Source organism: Halichoerus grypus, chromosome 9, assembly GCF_964656455.1.
Source record: "Halichoerus grypus chromosome 9, mHalGry1.hap1.1, whole genome shotgun sequence".
Taxonomy (NCBI): domain Eukaryota; kingdom Metazoa; phylum Chordata; class Mammalia; order Carnivora; family Phocidae; genus Halichoerus; species Halichoerus grypus.
In genome coordinates, this window is record NC_135720.1 from 82913861 (window position 1) to 82930090 (window position 16230).

General features: G+C 31.7%; 1 protein-coding gene across 50 annotated transcripts in view; it reads right to left on the bottom strand.

The window, feature by feature from the left end:
• RIMS1 (regulating synaptic membrane exocytosis 1) overlaps window positions 1-16230 on the bottom strand; it is a 490044-nt gene that overhangs the window by 95897 nt on the left and 377917 nt on the right. For 37 of the 50 annotated variants that reach the window (XM_078055149.1, XM_078055110.1, XM_078055148.1 and 34 more), the window contains one exon: window positions 4791-4903. The exons of the other annotated variants lie outside the window; for them this stretch is intronic. In XM_078055149.1, the coding sequence (XP_077911275.1) occupies window positions 4791-4903 (113 nt within the window). The remainder of the gene's footprint in view (window positions 1-4790; window positions 4904-16230) is intronic. 50 annotated transcript variants of the gene reach the window in all.

Here is a 16230-nt window from a genome sequence, read left to right on the forward strand (position 1 = left end):
GGTACTGGAAGTTAAGATAATATAACTTATTAATAAAAGAACATATGACTAAACATTGGGTATTTAAGTTTCTTAACTAGGAATTTAATTTTACATTTATGCATTAAGATATGAAAATATCAAATGTTTATTAAACTTGTAGGAAAACTCATCTATCCTCTGATGCTCCATATCAGATGAGTTTTAATGAACCTAAAATAATCCAAACACTATTTATAAAAATTTCTATAAATAATTGTCTTGCTAAAGTACACTAAGTAAAATGATGCTAAAACCCTGGATCTGTATATACAAAAAGAAGTATAAAGCAGTATTTTTTTTTTTTAATCCTAGAAAAGAGAATCATGTTTACTTAATAATTCCTCAGATAAGAGTAGTTGAGGCCTGAGGTATTTATATGTTAGTTTTAATTCTTCACCTCTCATGTGTATATATTGGGCAAAGAATTTCACATCAAGTATGAAAACAACTCCAAATTATAGACTATCAATGAAATTATCTTTTCAAAGAATTTTTTTCATAATTGAGTAAGTTGTTTATGAAAGCCATATGTTAAATTATAATCCAAAAGAAAATTCATATATGTGCAGAACTGAGCTACTTCTACAACTTCATGTATGATCTAACATTAATACAATTTAACATAACATGCATTTTAAAGTAATGTGATAATGTTTCACCATCAAATTCTGTTATATCTTATACCATGATCCTGACATGATTCATTTCAATCAGAACTGCTTTTTATCTACAGAGTAGATGTGGTACAAACTAAACACAGTTTTACACAGCTATCCTCACAGCAGGATCTGAATTTAATACTGTTAGTGGGGTACAAATGTAAGTCCTATATTACTTGTCTTGGAAACTATTTTGCTAAGTACATATATCATATAATGATTATGATGTTTCCAAACATACTGAAATGATAGCCTGTCCATGAGGGGATATGAAAGAATTGGGTTCTAATACGGTAAAAATTTACCCAGCTGTAGATTTTCTGCTACTGTGTTGACACCCAGAACAAATGTTCCCTTTATTTGGCAAATGCCAATAATAAGCAGTGTAGACTATAGCATAGGATAGATATGTGAGTATACACAAAACTATTTCTCCAACTAAAGAAATCTTCCTTCTCTATAAGCCATCTCTTCCTCAACATTTTTGTATATAGACTTTTGCTATTTCAGCAAAGAGATTAAACAAGGGATTTTAAAAGATTGTATATCATATTAAATTTTTCAATGCTGGGCCAAAGAACAATCCATCACTTTAACACAAGATCACAGTTTTCTTTGCATTTAATTATTTGAAGGAAATGAAAGACTTTTATCTTCACTTTTTACTACTATTATTTACTTATTTTCAAAATCTGTTAGGAGTTTAAATAATCACTTGATATTTCATCAAGCATAATTTGTTAAATTTCCTATTTAATGATTAAACATTTTAATGGAAATAAATTAATTGTATTTTGAGAAATATAGTATCACTGGGAGGAATTTATACTAGTCATACAGCAGGGAAATAAGTCATTGATGTGAGGGCAGATTCTAATTATAGGGCAGCTATTTTTAAAAATAGTAATAAACATTTAGCAGCTACCTACAAAACCCATCCCATCAATCTTGGTTGCCTTTCCTGGGTTATAGAAACATAAACACTCTTTAAAATGTGAGTGCCTAAATGCAAACTCACCCTCCAATTATGAACTTCACCCCATCATTGAGGAATGCAACACTGTATAACATCATTGAAAAAATAGCCTAGTATCACATTTCAGGGATCCTGAAGTAGTCTCCTGTGTTTCCAAAAGGAAAGTTAGTGCCAATTCCCTGCTCAAGACGGGGTTCGGGAGGTTCCATATTTTAAAGGAGGTGTCAGGTTTGAAACATCTTAGGAATTATAGTATATTTGTCTGATAATTCTTTGCCCTGAAGAAAATCTAGTTCTATTGGTGTATGGTTCTAAGTATTTTGAGAATGGTTAACTAATTTCTAATTTGGCAGAATTTCAACAAAGGTGTTCATCCAAAATGTCAAATGGATTAAAACACTAAAAAAGAATCAAGAAAGGAATAAAGTTCAAAAGTTAATGAATATTAAATTTATGACAATACTAGTTCTTGATTATATAATTTTGTAAAGTAAATTATAAAACGGTTGGGGAAAAAGGATAACAAATGAGAAAGAACTTTTCTCAAGTATATATGAGATATATAACTGAAATGCCTTCTCTTGGAAATGAAACTTTACTTAAAATGGAAAACTACTTAAATGATTTCCTAATGAAATGGAACGTCTTAAAAATTTTATTGTAAGCATTAGATCACACTATGAATATTAGAACTGTGGAGGATTTATCTTTTACTTGACATATAAAATAAAAAATAAGCTAATTATTTGTTATTTAATCTTATATATTTTTCCTATCCTGTTATAAGTTCTTAAAGATACCATATCCTTGGTCTCACATTTATTGATACAACATGTCATAATTTTATTAGGTAACATGGTAGTATCAATTTATACAGTAAGAACAACAGTAATATGTTTGAAAATAATGGGTTTTTTAATAGTCAAATGGGATGAGAGAGAAAAAGAAAAAGGTGCAAAGGAGGAAGCAAAGACAGAATATGGTAATTTAACTGCGCAAATTGAGTCATAGAACTTCTGAATCAAACTGGAATGATGTACATTTCAATGATGTAAGAAGCAGAACACAGCAGTACCTAAGTTTCAGATAAGGAGTTTTAGGGCTCATCACACCACAGAAAGGCTTTACTAATTCTGGGTAAGCCTCACTTTTCATAAATTTGGTAAATAAGAGAGCTGGAATAGAAGATTTATTTCAGGTATGTTCAGTTCTAAATTTCTATGAGTCAGAGAATATGGTATCTCCCAACCAAGAAAAACCTACCTTTGATTTATTATAAATATTAAGTATTAGTGGTTATTTAGACTTTTTTTCCCCTTAAGATTTATTTATTTATTTTAGAGAGAGAGTGCATGAGCAGGAGGGGCAGAGGGCAAGGGAGAATCTCAAGTAGACTCTGTGCTGAGTGGGGAGCCTGATGTGATGCTTGATCTCACGACCCTGAGATCATGACCTGAGCAGAAACCAAGAGTCTGAGGCTTAACTGACTACACCACTCAGGCGCCCCTAATGTTGTTTAGACTTCAAAGGCACTTCATTTTGTAAATTTTTTGATCAACTGATTGATGATTAGAGTCCTACTTCAGAATGATCCAGAAAGGCTTTCAGTAGTACCCTGATTGTTTACCTCTTTCTTGTTTCCATACTGGCCCTAACTTTGACTTGCTGTTTTATTTGACCTTATCCTTTCACATAATGCTAAGAAATTAATAAGGCATTTCCAGCTTTAATGAAGCATTCCCAGTTTAAAGAATCTTTCTAAATAACTGCATCCAACTGTTGGAGGAAGAAAACTTAAATTATCCTGCATTCTAATCGCTACTGCATTTGTTGTAAAAGAAAACAAAAATGATGATGATATTCATAAAGAAGACAGACAAATAAGCTAAGTGATAATAATTAAGAATGAACCACAGAGAAGACTTGTGGACCTGGAATCAGCAACTCTATGGCACATCAAGATATTCCACTCACTGTTTTTTGTTTTGTTTTGTTTTAAATGATTTTACTGTTTGAAGTGTTGTTTCAGAGTCCTAGGGTACTGAGCCTCACTGCATCAGGGAACCTAGGCATTGTCTGAGTTGGAAATCCTCCTACAGCTAACTAAGATTTTACATGGTAAAATGCATCCAATACATAGGACTCTTTGAGTCTGGTGACAAGTCATATTTTGTGACCATCTCTATTTTTTTGTATTAGTCTCTGAATATCTGGCCATGTAAAGATCAACCTCTAATATTTACAAATAAGTAGGTTTTTCTACATTCATATTTCAAGGTCACAATACTGAATTAGTATAGTTTTTATTTAATTTTGAATTTCTCAAAGGTCATTACTTCCAAAAGGGCTTCTTGACATAAAATTATAACGGGTTATTCTGTAAAGGCTGCTGCCACTTTTGTAGTATTAACATATACTATATATTTATATAAAAATAAAAATTAATATATAATATATAAATAAAATATATATATTTAAAATAAACTATATATTTAAAATTGCTTTATGAGGTAAAAAAATTCTATGCCTATTTTAATTAAAATTATTAGATGCTATTAGCAGTTTATAAACTTCTAGTGCATCCTTACAAAATAATACTGAAATATAAATTAAATGTTTTCTTGCCTCTTGAAATTGTGGAGTTCAGTTTCTAAGAATTTGAAATCACTTACTTTTCTTACTAAAGACAGATCAAGAAGAAATCTCACATTGCATAACTTATGTCATTCACTAATAAATCTCAATAGTCAATATCAACCTAAAATAGTATTTAAGACTATAAATCTATGTATATCTTAATATTTTAAATGCAATATTAAATGAGATTCAAGTAATAAAATAGCTTCATATACGTTGCTTATTTATGTGAATTTGACTATTGACAATAGATAATTAAGTGACTTTAATATGAAGTATTTACATTTTCTTTTTAGAAAAAACATTAAATCCCAGTTAACTAATATTTTAACAAAGCTATATATCTTGTGAAAATATCAAGAGGACAGAGGTTATGATGCAAGACCATCAGGTGAATGATAACTTCTCTAACATAACTTGGCACTTGCTAATCCTACCGCTATACACACTGTACATTTTTAAAAGGGAAACTATTGGTTGGATACTACTAGTTTTACCTTGGAATATTGCTCGCGATCAAGTTCTTGACTAGAACCAGACCCTGTTGTCTGCTTAAATCGATGCACTTTCATTTTCATCTGTCTTGTTCGCTCCTCCACTACTAAGCTTGCTGCAAAAACACACAATGGAAGCCTATTAACACAGGCGAAGCACCTTTTGGAACTGAATGGTTTAAGATTTCAATTCTTTTGATATGATTTCAAGTAAATGAAATTTAGAAATAACACATGACTAATAAACAAAATGCAGAATATACAATGCTAGCACCTGTTAATCTAAAGATGAACATGACTCAAATCACACAAAATGGGGAACACAAATGTTAGTAACAAAGTATAAGTACCCTATTTCTTCACCTGATATGAAATATTTTCAATTCCATTCGTAAATGACCATGTGAAATCAGATTCAATTGTGAAAATATGCCTTCCATTTAATCAACTGGTTGTTGCATGTACATATATAGAGAAAACAAATATGCATACTGAACACATCACACATATATGCACATGCTTAACATGCATGCACACACCCACTTAACATCCTCAGCTAATAGCAGTCACCGAAAAATGGTTGTAATTGATAAGCACCTGCTTTTGAGGCATTCTTATTAATTTCTACCAGCAGTGTTACTTGAATATTTGCCAGTCTTAAAAATGGCCTAAGAGAAAAAATTGTTTATTTCTGGTGGCTATGTCTGATCACATATATGAAATTCTAATGTTTTGAAAATACAATATAAAATTTTTAGCTCTTTATGTACAGAAATGCATTACATTTAAATCTTTCTTAATCTCCTAAGTAGCAAGTGCGACTGTTTAGATGGGAAAATTACAGCCTTTGATAAAATACAAGTTATTTTAAGTCAGAATCCATCATAAGCAGCTTAGCTTCAAGACCATACCATTAATTTATACATTTTTACAAATGAAGGGGAAAAAAGAGCTAAGGGCACAGTTGTGTGTAGAATGAACTTTTCAAAACATACACTTGTGTTGTGTGATACCTATGTTTATTTTTTACAATCTTTTGACAATTTTCCAGACTATTCAACTTTTGTAACCAGTGCTAAGATTTATTTTTAAGTTGTGTATATACACATATTTATGGGGAAAAAAACTTCTTTGTGTGATTAAAGTATTGGGGCTTCTGCCAAGAGGGACTAATGACTTATAAGGATAATATAAATGTTGATCTATGTGACTGACTTGGCTACTGATTTCACCTCTTATGAGGAGTTTATAAAGACACCTGCTGGCAAATGTTTCCATTGCAATGATAAAAGGCCTATCATGCTCGATAAAAGACACTGACACCGATTATAAAAATTAAGTAAATATGTAGCTTTTATTGTGTGTTCAAGTACAGACTAATAGCACGAGAGATAAATACATAGCTTGAAATGTGTGGGTAAATGTTTTAATTATACTTTTAGCATAAAATTATTAGGTGTTTAGCTCTGTTTAAATTCAGTAAATTAGGTAGACGATATCCATTCCTGACATCACAGTTCTGTGAATTAAGCAATGATGCACAATTGCTTTGAAAATGTTGACTGCAGAGACAGTAAATGATGACTATTATGATTAAAAGATGATACAATGGAGATCTTGAGAAAAGTAGTAGAAATTTATTAAATACTTGACAACATAGGAGTCGTAATGAGTACTATAAAGTAAAAGGCTATTTGAGATTAATTAGAAATTGAGACAAAATTATTGAGAAAGATGAGCTGCATTTACCAAAACCATATGCCATACAAGAAAATGTACAAATATCTGTTCTCTGCCTTCTACCTATGGTGTGGGTATGTCTGGATACTTGCTCAGTCATTTGCTTTGAGCTTTGAGGAAATCAAATGAACTGATGTAATCAGTTGTAGTCTACACTTAAAGCTTAAAGCAACTCAAAGCCATCTCTACTTGTGATAAAAGCAAACTTAAATGGCAGTAGCTTAATATTCTCACCAAATGATATTAATTTTAAGAAATGTTTCACATTGATTGGCCCATAGCTTTGTAACCTTCACTTTTAGTATCATGAAATTCTTAGGGAAGACAGTTACTTGGCACTGAAAAGATAATTTCCCAAGAACTATTAGCCTGAAGCAATCTGAAACAGTTCTGGGTGATTTTACCTTGCCAGGACAACGCCTCATTTCTCTAAATAGGATTACTTAGTTTATGACATGGCTGTATTTAAATCTTTATTTGGAAAACTCAAAACTAAATCATGAGGAGACAGTGGTAGCCTAACTGAAACGAATCCTAAAATGGTTTTAAATGACTTCATTTTGACCTTCCCAAAATGATTAATGCACTATCTTTATTCCTAAAGGAGTGAAAGTTGACATCTTTTAATCCATCAAAGAAAGAAAATCCCCAAATTTTGACTCAAAATTGCGAGTAGACTCCCTTGACTAGCCAGCAAAAATGTAGTTCCCATGCTATCCTCATGGCCTGCTGTCAGATTCCAAGAACAGAAGCAAGATGCCGATAGCCTATCATTGACTTACTCATATCAAAAGATCAAATAATTACATACAATTCACATTTCTTTAGTAGTTCTCATTATTTCCTTATGGTATGTACATTAGTGTGTATTCTGAAATAATACAAGTGATCGTGTTTCAGTAAAAGTTTTTTTTTTCATAAACATCAATGAAGAAGCTTCAGTGTGAATTTGGAGAGTTTTTAACTTTTCTACAGAGTTTGCTTACTTGCATTTTATGTTTAAACCATCTATTGTCAAATGAAATGACATTATTTCTGAATTATTGGTGTGTTTATCTAAATAGAAAAACAAATATATGAATTAAAATAAAATATCACAAATTTGAACCAGAGGACATGATTATTAATGTACATGATTTACATAGAATAACAGATACTTAGTAACGACTAAAAGTGAATTGAATCCTTGGACTATGGTTATCTGTTGAGTATCCCAGTATAAGTAAAATTAACACCAGCTCAGAAAGCTCAAGTATCTTACTTTGAAAAGAATGATCATTTAAAATTTTTGTATTGACACTTTTAATGCCAATAGCAAAACTAAAATATGGAATATTTTTCAATTCTCCCACAAATCCTAGCACTAAATTCACATTTTAGGAGCATCCTGAATGTTGGTAGCATTATTGTAAACTAACAAAATCATTAAAATGCCAGTTACTATTCTGTTATAAAAAGAATTTAAAAATTGGGGGACTTCTGGGTTTTAACTTTTTTTTTTTAATTTCAAAACTGCCATATAGTAGAGAGTTAAACCCCTCTCATTTTCTACAACAAATTTAATTATCATGTAATTGCATTTAGTCTTTTAATGGACATATAGCTTAGATACAACATAGTGAAAAAAAGAAGGATGTTTGTTAAGCCTGAGCTTTAGCTATAACTGCAGATAGAGTGATATGAATAAACAATTCTTCTCTCCCTCTAAGGTGCAATTAACACTGTAATTTTATACAAAAGTTCTTTAAGTTGGAATTTTTCTCTGTCTTTCTACAAGCTGAATGCTGTGTCTGATGTGGAATAAACTGTGCTTCTTAAAAAGCAGATAGTAACTTAGCTAAAAAATATTTATTGAATTTTATCTATTTTCTTTAGATTCACTTCACTTACACTATTATTTTTAAACTCTGACATTTTTGTATATATGTCAAATATCAACTCGATATTATAATTAAGAAAGAATAAAACTAGAATTTTATGGGTTAATTTAAAACCATACTTAGGAAATCATTTCTTCTAAACTCAACAAGGACTCTGATTGGAGCATGAAAAGGTGAGAAAAGTAAATACAATTTTAAAAGTCTATAATTTATCATAATTTTCTAATGGAAAGTATTAGATATTATTAAAAAGACAGACTAAAATAATTGTTTCTCTTCTTATGTCCCATACTTTGCTATGAATTCTAACAGTATGGATGATCTTTGATGAAACTACAAAGAAGCTGAGATCATTTGCAAATACTGTTTGTACCTACATGCATTTCTTCTAGATCTATACCTTTCATAAGATTATTAAAGAGGCCAATGACTTAAGAAATAATAAAAAAATAAAAAGCTTAAGAATCTTTAATAAATCTTCTTCCCTACCCTCACTGAAACCTTCCCTAACCCTCAGTGAACCCTCACTGAAAAATTTCTATAGTATATCACCTTCTACAAAGAGAATGTAATTTTTTCTGGGAAATTCCTTTGACTTACAGACATTTGTGATTTGCTTAAAAATATTTTAAATATTATAGTTATGTATAATTTAAGATAATTATAATTTAAGCATTATACATTCTTAAGTATATTTAAAATACTATTCATGAATTTACAATTATATAAAGATAAATTTGCTCTGATCCTCAAATCCTTAAATCTTCATTTCTTCCTACGCATCTACAAATTAACATGCATTTGGAACTTCAAATGTTTGTGCTTATAGGCAAAAAAGAAAATCCATACAATGTATTGTTAAACCTTCCAATACTTTCGAGTATTCTAGGTGAAACATAAGTGTAAAGGAGAATAGGAACAATAAAAATTTCTATATTACTAAATATATTAAAGTAATAACATTATGAGTATTTTACTTTGTAACAGGGTTAGCTGGTACATCTGTCAATGGTGACAGAGGATAATGTCGGGACATGATAACTAAGCTTGTCAAGTCAACTACCAAGTCCTATCACACTTTGGGAATAGAAAGACTAAGCCTCTACTTCCTTGCTGTTTAGTAGTACAATGAGAGTTCAGTAATAATGGAGTCCCATCTTTGCTCCAATGTATGTCTCCGAAGAGCAATGATAAATGACCACATACCTGGAATTCGTCAGGTAGAATGAAATATATAAATGAAACACCTACGATGCCTCAGTTATTGACAGTAGTCAAAAAAATTTCCTTCTCTGAAGCACTTAAAAAAATCACCTCAAACATAAGAAACAATATCATATGAAACATGGACATTATAAAGTAATAAAAAATGAAAAAAAATTAGCTTATTGAATTTGTAACTGTTATAAACTATACACAACATGAATAGAAAGATAGGTTGATGTCTGAAAATTCAAAAATGAAATACTAGTTTTTACTAACAGTTTTTTAGGCTTTAGAGCAACACAAATTGTTAAGATGTATAAACATTCTCCATTCATCTGGAAGCAATGTGGCAAAATGGTAAAAGGACTGGGAATGACCAGGCACAGATTATAATCTTGGACCCATTATCATTCGCCAGTTCATCAGTGTAGCCTTGATCAATTCCTCACACATCTCTTGATTATGGAGTTTTTATTTGTAAAGTGATAGGATTGCTCAGTGTAACTTCCATCTGTTGTAGTTCACGATTTTGTATTATTTCAGTAGGGTATTAGTATTTTCTCCACATTTTCAAAAAACAGAAAACTACAATATCTTTCTCTCTTGCTCTATTACCTAATTTCCAGCATTTTAAAATTTGTCAGCTTGCTAAAACTATAGATGTCAAGGTGGAAAATATCACCAGTGCATTTTACATTATTATTTATTATCATGTTTTTTTTTCAATTAAAAAAATGTATTCCTTGCATGTTCATCCTATTTTTGGAGTCATGCAAGTGTAGTAAGCAACTTTGATATAATACACGCCTTCTTCCTTCCACACACATATACAGTATATCTACATGAAGATTAAATGTTTAGAGTATTTTGACTACACAGAAATGCCCAAATTCTGGGTCATTTTCCCAGAATAAAATGCATTTCAATTTGCAAGGGTAGAAATGTGTCAAATTGTTTTCCTTTTCCTCTTGTATGATTTTCTTAGACATTAAGGATTGTGCTATCATAGTATGAACAATAAAAATAAAAGATAACACCTATCCAGCATGAGAAACATCAAACACAAGTAACATGTTAAATGAAAACACCACCTTTCCTTTAAAGGCTTTTAAAGAAAATAACTTGTGTTTTGGCATAGATCATTGAAATGGAATGTCGACATAGGCGGAATAGGTAATTTGTACATATAATCCCTCAAATCTCACTGCAGCCAAAACCACAAGACCATCTGTTGTTTTTAGCATGCTGATTTTCACTGAACTGTCTAAAACAAAGCTCAGGATTACCAACCCCAGACAAAACTTTCAATGTCAAAATTGCCAAGTGCCAGAGTAACACTGAAAATACTAGTCAGATACTTGATAGATAAGAAAGTTAGGCTCTTGAAGAAAGAATTTGTCATTTTACCTTGCCATTTTGTGTTTCACAGGGGTAAATAGCTTTTTAAAATGTATTTCTATTCTGAAAGGGAGCACTGTTTTCCTTACGAGGCGCTTCTGAGAATACAGTCTTCGTGAAAAGCAGCCCGTGTAAGGAAGCCTTCTCTGGGGGGATAATAAAATCATTCCTTGAGGGGTCATGTTGTTTATTCCAAGTGATATCCAATATGTTTATCCATAGTTCTCATTATTCCAATTACACTAAGGGCAACAGTATCTATCTTGAAAGGTTTGATGTGGCATAACTGCTAAATATAATTTTTTGACAGTCTCTTTCCTTTTTCCTGTAAAAAGTGTTTACCAATGTTAAAATTTGTTTAAAAATACAATATTTAAGGGAAATATATGCTATTAAAGGAAAAAAAAATCGAAGAGCTTATGCATGGCTAGACATCAGTCTGCCTTTTATTATTTCCTCTACACTTTCTCCACAAATCCCAGGAAGAAAGGGGTAATGATGTTCTCCCTCAATGAGACATTTCTTGCAAGTTAAGCCTTGGATGATATGTGTTAAATACTCTGAAGTTTTTAAAGTCTATATACTATTATAAATAACCACATATGAATCAGCAGAATGGGAAAACAGGGTTGAAACCATGAGTTCTGAACTGTTTTATATGTACGGCTTCACTCGCTACATCTCTAAAGTTTAAAGAGAAGGCTAGAATGACACTATATTTATGGATTTGTGGCAAAAAAAGAATGGATAAGTTAGACTTTTTACTGATGGAGCTCTAAATATTTATGAATAGCTATTCATAAGTGTTCAAGAAAAGCAAAGCCCTGGAAGATAAACTTAAACCTTCGAAATCACAACATGATACAATAACAGGAAATGAATCCCCTGGCCTAATATGCACCTACTAAATAGGAATCTAATAAAAAAGTGAACAAAACTGAAATCCTTTTCTACTTAGTGACAGTTAAAATAATGCTGCTTCTGAAGAATACACAAATTAGTTTACTTGCTTTAGCAAAGATTTAAGTTACACGATTTTTTCCTATAATGTGTTTCACAACCACAGTATACTGTTAAAGTAAATGTGTAAGTATCATCTATATAATAATTTAGGTAACAGGAAATTATCGAAATCATGTTTTTCACTTTTTTATATGAATTGCACCTAATGAAGGTTAACGCTTAATAGTTCCATAAAAAATTGTATTTTGCATAACTTAGTATTCCAACTGTTCTTGTCAACATTTAAGGAAGAAAAGTACAAGTAACTGATATGAGCGTTTTTTACAGAAACCTTATACTTTAAAATACAGTTGACTAGAGACAATCCTTACATAGCCTCTATCACCTGGTTGCAATCATTATTATAGATTTTATTAGTGAAACAAAAAAGCAACAAATGCCACTTACTCTTTGTTCCTGTTCATATCATTTAATAACCTGAACTCTAATTGCTTTTCATTCTCCATGTGCGTAAGTTACACATTTTTTATAATAAAGAAAATTCATATTTATATCAAAGAGAATGTGATGTGTTTTGCTAGGATTCAAAATTGCTTCCAAAACCCAAAAAGTTAATGCACTTAAGAAATAGTATCCAAAGGCATATAAATTAGAAATTTATTACGATAGTAACATTTTTTCTCACCTTGAAGTCATTTAATTTCTGGTTCTGTTTTGATCTTCTTATATCATTATTTCGATGCCCCCAAACTACATTCATGGGCTCTTTAAAACTGTCCAAGAAATGTAGCAGAGAGGGAAAGATTGGCTTACTTTTAGAATGAATAATTTAAGATATGCCTATAAAGCAGTTTGTGAAGTCTAAAATGTTATGGTCTCTCAGCTTTCAACATAAAAGAGGGAGGTAAAAGATAAATAACGTCCTATGAACATTCATAGTTCCTCAGTTAACTTTTCAGCCCCGAGAACGTGTTATCTTTATCCATACACCACTTTTATTTTCTCAAATTACATGGTAATTTGAGGGACAAGCCAGGTATTAGAAGTATTAGAAGCTTTAGTTGAGTGGTAAAAACCTGGGTCTTCAGGGGGAGGTGGGACCCCTAAGTGAGCCCCTCCGAGGTGTTGTAAGTGGGAAATGGTACAGCAACATGCAACCCTGGGCAGAACATGGGCTGTGGACTCAAAATCTGGTTCTGCTGCACCGCAGCTTTGTCACCTTATCCACTTAACCCCCTGACTCTCTGTGAAACAGGTAATGATCCCTTCCTTACGGTTGCACATGTGTGGTTACCATAATCATGCAGTACTCCATGCACTGTAGGTACTAGTAAGTGCTGTCAGTGTAGAGCAAAGTGGTTAAGAATAAGGTCTTTGGAGTGAGGCTCAAATCTAATTCCTTGTTCTACCACTTACCAAACAAATGACTGATAAAGGGCCGAGTTTTTAATCTTCCCAAAGCCTTAGCTTCCTCAGTTGGAAAATTAAGATATTAATAGTTATCTCTCAGGTTGTTGTAAGAATGTGAGATAAATATATAGCACTCTTAGGTCTGACATAGAATAAGTGCTCAATAAATTCTATCTAACATAAACATGTTAATAGTATTTAACATCTCTGTTTATGTGCTTTACGAACATATGCTTTACAAACGTATGCTGAAAAATACTGGTCCCCTACAGTTAGGGTGACAAACCATCCCACTTTGCCTGGAACTGTCCCAGTTCTAGTACTGAAAATCTTGCATCTTGGGAAACCTCTCAGTCCTCCACAAACCGGGACCATTAGTTGTCCTACAAGTTTGTATACAATTCATTAAAAACGAGCTCTCACAAGGAGCCCCTTAGCTTATACTGTCAGCTGGGCATGGCTTGTCCCAGTCTTCATCTACCCAGCGAGGACTTAAGATAACTTAATTTTCCAATACAATCCATCCCAGAAAAGATCAGCTCATAGCAGCAGGGTTTCTATGCAAAATAAAACTGTTTCTTTTTTATGGGGTACGTGAACATAAAATTTGACTTTAAAGAAATTTCTTGAACTTGCTTCTATCCTTTCTGGGTTTCTCAAACTTTTTGTGACTAAGCAATACTCCCTTAAATCCGAGGAGAGAGGTGCAGCATCCTCTTCTGCTCTCTGCCTGGTTTGCATGTATTTTGGGATGTGTCTCTTTGGCTGTTTTCAGTCATGTGGTCCATTCTGTGAAGCATATCCATGTCCTATGTGCAAAGAAGACTTGGCAGAGTGACGACACATCTCAGCCAGAACACAATGACCTTGTAGAAATGTAACAATCTGTCATGCTCTGCAGTGAGGCTGTAAATGTGTATACTTCATAGAGACTTTAGGTTGTACAACTTACGAATTTTGTTTTGTTTTGATTAGCTAATTATAGCTTTTGCCTAGTAATAATATATATGGAAGATCTCTCTAGATGAAGAATTATTACATTTTTCTTCCTTTTGGCTAAATTAATTAGGTCATGACCCATTTCTAATATAACATTTTAATGTTTTTATCATAGTAAAATTTATCATGCAAATCCAGCTAAATTCTTCTAAATCTAAGTACAAATGCATTGGCCATTTTTGAACCACTGGATCTAATGTTGTGTTTTTGATACCTGAATTAAAAATGCAGGATGGCCAGCAATCAATGCAAAATCTAAGGACCAAGACATTTTGATCTTACTAAATAACATTTTATTTTTTATTAATGTCTACTTATTGCCTAGTAAGTCACTTTGCCAGAATATGCATTTACCAGAATATATATTTATTTTTATAAATTCAAATTAAATAATTGAATATTACCTCCCATTTTCACTCTGTAATACTGAGATATATAACACATACCTTAATATACTAAGAGTTAGGGATAATATATTTGGGATTTGTGCCTATTAAAATAGGATATACTAAAGTATAGTGGAAGGAGGTCAAAAAGTGAGACACCTGGGCTTAGTCTACCATTCATCAGCAGTGTAAATGGGTAAATCTCTTAATCTCTCTGAATCTGAATTTTATCATTCATAAAAAAGGGATGATGCTACTCTCAGGACTAATTTTTAGGATTACTATGTCCAACAAATTAATTCAATTATTAATCCACAAATACTGAGTAAATGTACTTTTATTACACTATACAGCACTATTTAATTTTTAATTAAATAATTAAATATTATTATATATTTAATTAAATAATTAATATTATTATTAATATTATTATTTTATTAAGCTAAAACTCATGTTCAAATATTTAGTTATCCGGCCAACAGTAATACTGAATAGAAAATGGTATGGGCAGCACATGCGAGCAGGACAAGGTATACATCTACTTGAAACTCAAGTCCAAAGGCCAAAAATCAACTGCGATCCAAAAGATAGTAAGGCAGGAGGTCACCGATGTGCCAGCATAGCAGGCTGAGCGGTTTTCCTCGTCTGTCACTCAGGAAGACAGAACTGGTGGGTGTTATAACAATACTGAGGCCAAGGCAAGTGACATTTAGGCACCTGTTTCCCAGATGCATGATTGCAGTGGGGGGCCAAACATTCTATAATGTTGCTGCTATCAAAAGGGAAGATCCAGGGATTTTTCTCTTCCTTTGCAGCAGATACTACCCTGAACAGAAAGTCAGAATCAACCCTTCACATGAGAGCAGGGGAATGCAAACAAACAAACAAACAAAAACATATAAGAAATATGTTATTTTTCAAAAGGAATTGTCATTGTAGATCAATTTTGAGACAAAAGCACTCTTAATCTTTTCCTCTTAGATGTGAATAACACAAAATACAAAATACTTAATACCAAATGCCCTACGAAATCACTGCAGGGAGAAAACTACCTTTATATTAAATAATTTTGCTCATTATTTCAATAAATACAGTTATATAACTCACATATTATGAAAGAAAAGGAATAATATTAAATGGTTAAAAAGTTACATTAATATTTACCTTTTGTGGAAGAGTTATATTTTTCTTGTTCTTCAATGAATTAAATGCACATAATGATGGAAACAAAAGAAAGAAATCAGCAAATTTATAGTTAGACATGGAAATGTGAATTAGCACAATGGCATGAATAATAAAAATGTACAACATATAATGTGACATGATAAATTGCAATGACAAACCATAAGGAAGTCTCAAATATGGTACTAAAATTAATCAAAGAAAGAATGAATACAACAATTTAAAGATTTAAAATAAAAAACAGAAACACTGGGAAATTAATGTTTGGCATAGAAAAAT